Raw genomic sequence first — 6,893 nt, 5'->3', positions numbered from 1 at the left:
CCTAATAAAAAAAAATTTGCACTAATAATAACATTTTTTGAGGTTCTTCCTTCTCCATCTTGGTGTTTTCCATCTCTCACACGTAGGAAATTCTGCATCTGAGAGAAACTCAAGACTGCACAGGACTTCACACCCTTTAATGCCCCTGTGTACCATGCTAGAAGGGGCACATGTAAGTGTACCTGCCCAGTGGCAACTACTGATAGAAAACCAGCCTCCATTGTAAACACACACTTGACGGAACATCTGACCTTCCTTTTCCTGGCAAGCAATAGTCTTGCCCCAGGTATAAATACATTCTTTAGAAATACATAAATGCATAACTTAAAACCTGCTTTGACACAGGCAGGACTGGCAAGGAAAGAAAACCATGCCGCGACCCCAGGGGAGAGCTTATACATTCACACAGTTTCATTTGACTCCCTTGGTCAAGCCTTGTGTCCCTTGCACAAGTGCGGTGAGAGTCAGCAGTTGTAGTTGGGTTTTGAGGCTGTGTCGCTGCTGTAGCATGGGTCTGTAGTGTTTATGGGTTTCTCATCGCATTTAATGCCGTAATGTTTGCTTTCAGGCAAAGCCTAATTCTCAGAAAACATCAGCCGGTGCCCTTGACTTCAAGCAACTTTGGGGTTTGCCTGGCAATGTTATGACTTGTTGGGTGGCCCTGTCCTCCGCCAGACACAATGACAACTCCTTGCTGATCCCTACCGCTCCCACGGGACAGGGGTTATTTCCAGTGGGCTTCAGGCCCCGTGCGCCACAGGGTGCAGATGGGAGAAGTCTTTCCAAAAAAGCAGCCTTTGGCCTCATTTGAACAGTGTGATCGCCAAGGCTGGAAAGCAGCTGATGGATTCTGATGTATTTAGCACTCAAATAACTGTTGCCTCTATTAAAAATAGCAGTTCCCAAGGCTCAGCATGCCAGCCCACGGGCTCAGGGGTAGTCCTGTCCTGGGCCAGCCCGGAGCAGTGCTGAGCACAGCTCGCTCAGGTCGCTCTCATCATTCTCCTCTGGCTCACTACTGGAGTTGGAGGGGTTGTTGCTGGGCAAGCTGTGGCCAGAGCCTGTCCTCAGAGATGCTTGCCCCTTCGGGTCTGTGCTCAGCACCAACGCATCCTGGAGGCACACGCTGCCTGAACAGGCAGGAGTTCTCTGGTAGTTTGGCTGGGAGTAATTCCTCTGGCTGAAAAACTGCCCTAGCAGAGATTTCTGGAGGGTTGTTTGCAGGCTTTCACAAGTCCTCTGCTTTGTGCTCAGCCGGGTGTAATGCAAATCCAACTGCAGGACCACGTCCGTCTGGAAGGGGAGAGCAAAGGATGCAAAGTGAATTGGAGTCAAAGACTTGAAGCAGAGCTTTTTTGTTGTTGCCACCGTCAACAAAAACGACAGACTTGGCTGGCTGTTCTGCAGGCTCACAGCCCCATGCTGTGGCGTGATGGAGCAATGCTACTGCCAGAGAAAATGAGCTGTTACATACTCTCATGACATTTGTGGGCTTCAGCCATGGTTTCTGGATTTCAGGACTTCTCCTGAAATCAGACCACCTCACTTGAGATCTCATCAGCCCGGTCAGGGCACTGTGACTGAGAGCCTCACCCCCAGGATGCTGGCACAGGGGAGCAGGAGGGGAGAGGAACTGCACCCAGGCAAGCTGCACCCACGCGAGGAAAGGCATGACATCCATCCTGGCAATGGTACAGGACTGCTGCACATGCGAGAGGAAAGCATGCAAAGGACGGGATATGAACTACTTAAATAAAACACACATCACACAGTAAAAGCCAATAGTTTTAAACAGCAGCGCTCCACAGGGATCCATTCACAGCCTAGCACTATTTTAGATTTTTAAAAAGATGGTGAAGAAATCAGAAAATAACCATAGTCATGGCAGCCAAATCCCTGAACGTGAATCCCTAGCATGGGGCTGTGCCTGAGACGCCTGGCTCTACAAAGTAGGGAGATGTATAATGGAGCAAGAAGATTTTGGCAGGCAATGCAGGGTCCAGGTCTCATGTCTACACTTAAAAGCGATGCTGAACGCTTGGGAAGGGTTCAGAAAAGAGCTCCAGGAACAATCAAGGACTGAAAGAGCTGCCATATGCTGAGACACGTCACGCACTTAGCAAACGGAGCTTGTTGTAGGCAGATCCAGGCAGCAGCTCGAGAGCAATGTTCAGTGTGAGCCTGCATGGAGCAGAGCAGATAAGCAGCTGGCAAGATCCACTGGCTGGGTGTTAGAGGGGAAAAAAAAAAAAAAATCAGATGAGAAACAAGGTGCACACTGCTATTTGGAGAGGCAGAATCTGCTGGAAGAGACAAGCCAGGGGACAAGCAATTCTGCGTCTCTCGTGGTCTTTGAATAGTTCGAGGGTCTTTTGAAGTGGGCCAAAGAGGCATAGCTTGGATCAGGCTTTGTAGTGTCACCCTGATGGCAGGGGATAAACCCTCTCACTGCTTGAGACCCTGGGCAGCCTGTGAGCCCATCTCTCAGGCAAGCACACAGCCTAGTGAGACATCCTTCATCTGCAATATTTGGGCTAGTCTGACCTCCCCTAGGCTGATATAGGCAAAGAACAGCCTCCCTGGCCAGGCAGCACAGAAAAACAGAGCAAACCAAGAGAGACGATAGCTTTTGTGCCTTGAAGATCAACAAGCTCCTCTAACATTGATCTGGATGTTACACTGACACAGGCATGCCAGGCATTGTCCGCATGGAGTCACGAGACATACAGAGAGGCACATCCAGCTCGAGCCAGTGGGGATGGGGAGTGCCAGTTACGTGAGGGTGCAGGAAAACCATGGAGATTTGCACCTGGCAGCTCTCTACCTGAATTTTCTGTAGTCCACAGAGCTGGAAGATGCAGTCCAGCTCCTCCCGCTTGTACACAGAGGCAAGCAGAGACTCCACTTGGTCCAGGCGGCTCTCTTTCAGGGTGGCCACGTCGTCCATCTCCTGGGTCAGGAAAACAAGAGGAAATGCAAGGAAATTTCAGCATCAGCCTGGGCATGGAGGCGCAACTGCCTATCAAACATGCTGCTTCTCTGCACACAGCAGTGCCCAGGGCTGGCCTGTGCCCTTCACACTTTGGCTGGTGGAAATGCTGCATACCCTAAGCAAAGTACTACAGAGTGCAAGCAACAGAAATACAGAGATTTTACATGCTAGCCTTGTGCATATCAATGAGAAGACCTAGCTAAACATCCCTTGAGTGCATCTACCAGGAAGACTGTGGTATAATGGGACTTGCAGCAGAGCAGATAGTAGCAACAGCCGGTACCACGACCACTTGTAGTGTAAGCAGTGTGTCAAGGAGGGAGCAAGTTTTCCGAGGGCATAGCTGGAAGAAGCTCTTGAGTTGCGCCAGGTGCCGAGTTAGCCCCCCACCATCTACAGAACTGTCAACTCTTGCTGAATCACCCAAATTTATCCAAAACAGCCCTGTCTCTAAGAGATCCTCTTCAGTAATGATTGTATCTTGGAGCCACTAATAGCACAAGAAGGGACAAGGGAATAAGGGCCTTATGAAATAGCATCTCGCTTTGGATTTGGCCTCTAGGATGGGTAACAGCCCACAGTCCACCAGTCCCTTCCATGAGAAGGCACTTTCCTCTGCCAGCTGGCTCTGGTAACTACCACGGTGTGATCCTGCTGGCCTGGCTTGGCCAACACTAGGATGTCCTGGCCTGGCTTTGGCTGTGGGAGCTGAGCAGCCTGGGCAGGCTTACTGCAGCCACAGATAAAGCCGGTGGTATGTGAGGAGGGTTTGATCCTTGCAAAACTTTCTCGCCATTGGCAAGAGAAGTTGCACTGGGCATGCTGATGAAGGAGGCTGTTAAGACACTGCAGGGAGGCAGAGGTTAGAGAAGCCCTGGGAGCTCTTGCTAGCCTTTACAGACCTTTCCCAAACTGCTGCCTGCAAACAGCCAAAGCAATTTGTTTCTCGCCAGGAGAATATTGGGAGTAGAAGCTAAAATGTTGGATCCCAAATACTGGCTGGGATCTGCAGGCATCAGGGTCACCCCTGCTTGCAAGGCTGGCAGAACAGGAGTAAACACCATTGCTGATCCAGCAGGTCCACTGGAGGTAGGCTGAAGAAATATCGTTTATCTCTGTACAAAGCAAAGGCAAACCCCAACTCCACACTTGGCAACTCATTACTGGAGGGAGCTTAGGGCAGTCAACGGAGCTGGCAGAAAGGGAGATGGGTGTGCCAACAAGGGAAGGACACAGTTCAAATGGGGATGGAGCAGCTCTCCTGCTCAGGGAGCCTTGTCGTAGTTCCTTCCACCAGCCTGAACTGTGCCTGAAACAGGAGACAGGCTGCAACACAGAGTGCCTTCTGCAAATGAACACTGCCCTCTCTTGCTCTCTCCTTCCCTGCCTCTTTGCATCAGGTACCCGTCACTCCTACGCTAAGCCCAGCACCCAGGTTAAACTAAACCTGGAGACCAAAGAGAGAGGCACAACACAGATCAGCCTGGATGCTGCTAATGCAGGGCTTCAGCAGGAGGACTGCAAAAAGGAGCAGAGTGGCTTTACTGCGTCCAGCCAGGTCCATCCTCCAGCACATGCTTAAGAAGGGACAGGACGTGCGTGCTGCCAGCCCTGCCCAGGGTGAGCCTACCCTACCAGCCTCCTGCGATGGGAAAATCAGCGACTTTTCGAGTCAAAGGTGGTGTCTGTGTGTTCAATAGCCTTTGTGGACTCTTATGAAGGTGTCAAAGTTATTTCTGAACCCTGCTAGACTTGTAATATCCATGACATCCTAGTCACTAGGAGGAAAACGGTCCATGGCCAGAAGTCCTCATAGTCACTACATCACTAGTCCCCTCTCTTCCCCATATCTGATGAAGCCATAGTGCTCTCCTCCAACCTTCTCTGTAGCTGCCTCATTGCTGTTTCCACACATGTCTTTTGACTTCTGCAGTCCTGCCTTCCCCTGGTGCATCCCCCCTCCTGCGACCTCTCCAAGAGTGGCTCCTCTGGGGATCCATCAGCCTGTCAGAGCTGGGGTTGGGCCACATTCCCTTTTGTCTCCTTGCAGGCATGGATGTGCTCTGGATCGGATGACCTCTAAGTGCCTGCTTTTGCAATTGTGTTAGCAGCCTTTGCAGACACTGTGAATCTTCAGTGGTTAACATCACAATTGGGTTTACTTTAGCAGGGCAGGGATGCTCAGATCTGTGCTAATGCACTGGACTCTTCTCTCAAACTTCTGTTTATTGCTCTGCAATTTTGAGCCCCCTGAGGTTGGGTAGACCTTTTTTTTCAGCCTAAGAAATACCCAGTGTACTACAGGCGTGACTAGCACAAATATAACAATATCCCATCCCAGGTTAAACCACAGCTCATGAAAAGCCAAGAAGCATCAGCAAGTTTGGATGGGGTGAACCACACAGCCTCCCCGAGTGGGATAAAGCCAGTCCTAAGCATTTAACATCCAAAATAGATGTGCCATTTCTCTCTGGCACAGACCTGGGGCCATCCTGAAGCAAAGGAGCAAATGCTCAGCACTGTGGGGAAATGCCCAAAGTCCCTTCAGCATCCATGCAGGGACAATCTCCCAGCAGCCCAAGAGATTAACTGATTAAATGACTGCATCATTAAATGATTTGGGATTCGACAGCCAGCCATGTACTGCTGATCTTCTTCTGCATGCAAGGTTGAGCCTCCGTCCTATTCCTGAGGCTAGGACCCTCACCACCGGGATATGGACCCTAAAGGAGAAGGGACCAAAGGCATCATGTGGCCCAAACAACACAGATTTGGTGACACATGTCATGCCTGACAGATGGATATCCACACAGAATCATAGAATTGCTTAGGTTGGAAAAGATCTTTAAGATCATTGAGTCCAAACATCAATCCAACACCACCATGCCCACTAAACCATGTCCTGAAGTGCCACGTCTACGCGTTTTTTGAACACCTCCAGGCATGGTGACTCCACTACTTCCCTGGGCAGCCTGTTCCAATGCCTGACAACCCTGTCAGTATAGAAATTTTTTCTCATATCCAATCTCAACCTCCCCTGGAGCAACTTGAGGCCATTTCTTCTCGTCCTATCACTAGTTACCTGACAGAAGAGACCAGTACGCACCTCACTACAACCTCCTTTCAGGTAGCTGTAGAGAGCAATACATGCTCTAAGCGGTCCACATGGGTGGTGGTTCTACAACACCCTTAGGCAAAACCCCTCCCAGACATTCACTCTTTTTACCATTAAAATGTCATGTCCACCCTGGATCTTCCTTACTGCAAATCAAACCATGACTTCCTTCCAAGTTGGCAACAACTTTTTATATATTTGAAGGCCCCCTATCCACCAATTTTTGCTTTTCCTGCCTAAATCACAATTCTCTTGCTCCTTCCTTTTATTACTTCGGATGCACTTTAGTTGGCACACTTTTTTCCATGAAGCATGGACCCAAAACTGCACCCAGTGCTCCAGCCTCAGCAACAGCAAGGAGAGCCAGAGAGGATCTCACACAAATCTCGGAGCTCTTGTTTACAACCTTGGCAGCGTTTTCTGCCCTGCTTTTGTTGCACCAGCTGTTGTAGACTTTGACCAGAACCAGTATCCCACTTGTTTCCCATCCCATGCTTACGTTACTGCTTATTCCTGCCCATATGCAGGAATTTGCATCTGCTGAGTAACAGCCCTGGCCTCAGATTGCATCTCCATTTTATCAAAATCCTTCTAAAATCTAACCCTGCCTTTTACCACCTTGCAGACATGCCTAGTGCTATGGCATCTGTGTATTTAATAAGTACATAGCGTGGCACATCACCGAGGTCATTAGTGAAAATAAAAAACAGTCCCACAGCCCTGGTTTTCCAAAAGCAACAACATATTCAATCACCCTCAGAGAAGGAAAGTTTTCTCTTAGTTTTA

The 6,893-nt window shown here is 49.6% G+C and overlaps 1 protein-coding gene across 1 annotated transcript in view; it reads right to left on the bottom strand.

The window, feature by feature from the left end:
* Nucleotides 1–303: 303 nt before the first annotated feature.
* Nucleotides 304–6,893, bottom strand: part of LOC104834332 (mucosa-associated lymphoid tissue lymphoma translocation protein 1-like) — a 28,133-nt gene continuing 21,543 nt past the window's right edge. Inside the window, exons 13-14 of the mRNA XM_010571524.1 lie at nucleotides 2,825–2,950; nucleotides 304–1,293 (exon numbers count right to left, since the gene is read on the bottom strand). Coding sequence (XP_010569826.1) covers nucleotides 931–1,293; nucleotides 2,825–2,950 — 489 coding nt within the window. The 3' untranslated portion in view covers nucleotides 304–930. The remainder of the gene's footprint in view (nucleotides 1,294–2,824; nucleotides 2,951–6,893) is intronic.

Source organism: Haliaeetus leucocephalus, unplaced genomic scaffold (genome assembly GCF_000737465.1).
Source record: "Haliaeetus leucocephalus isolate CR32 unplaced genomic scaffold, Haliaeetus_leucocephalus-4.0 Scaffold339, whole genome shotgun sequence".
Lineage (NCBI taxonomy): Eukaryota > Metazoa > Chordata > Aves > Accipitriformes > Accipitridae > Haliaeetus > Haliaeetus leucocephalus.
Note: the sequence above shows the minus strand (reverse complement) of the source record. Positions and strands in the feature narration are given on the sequence as shown.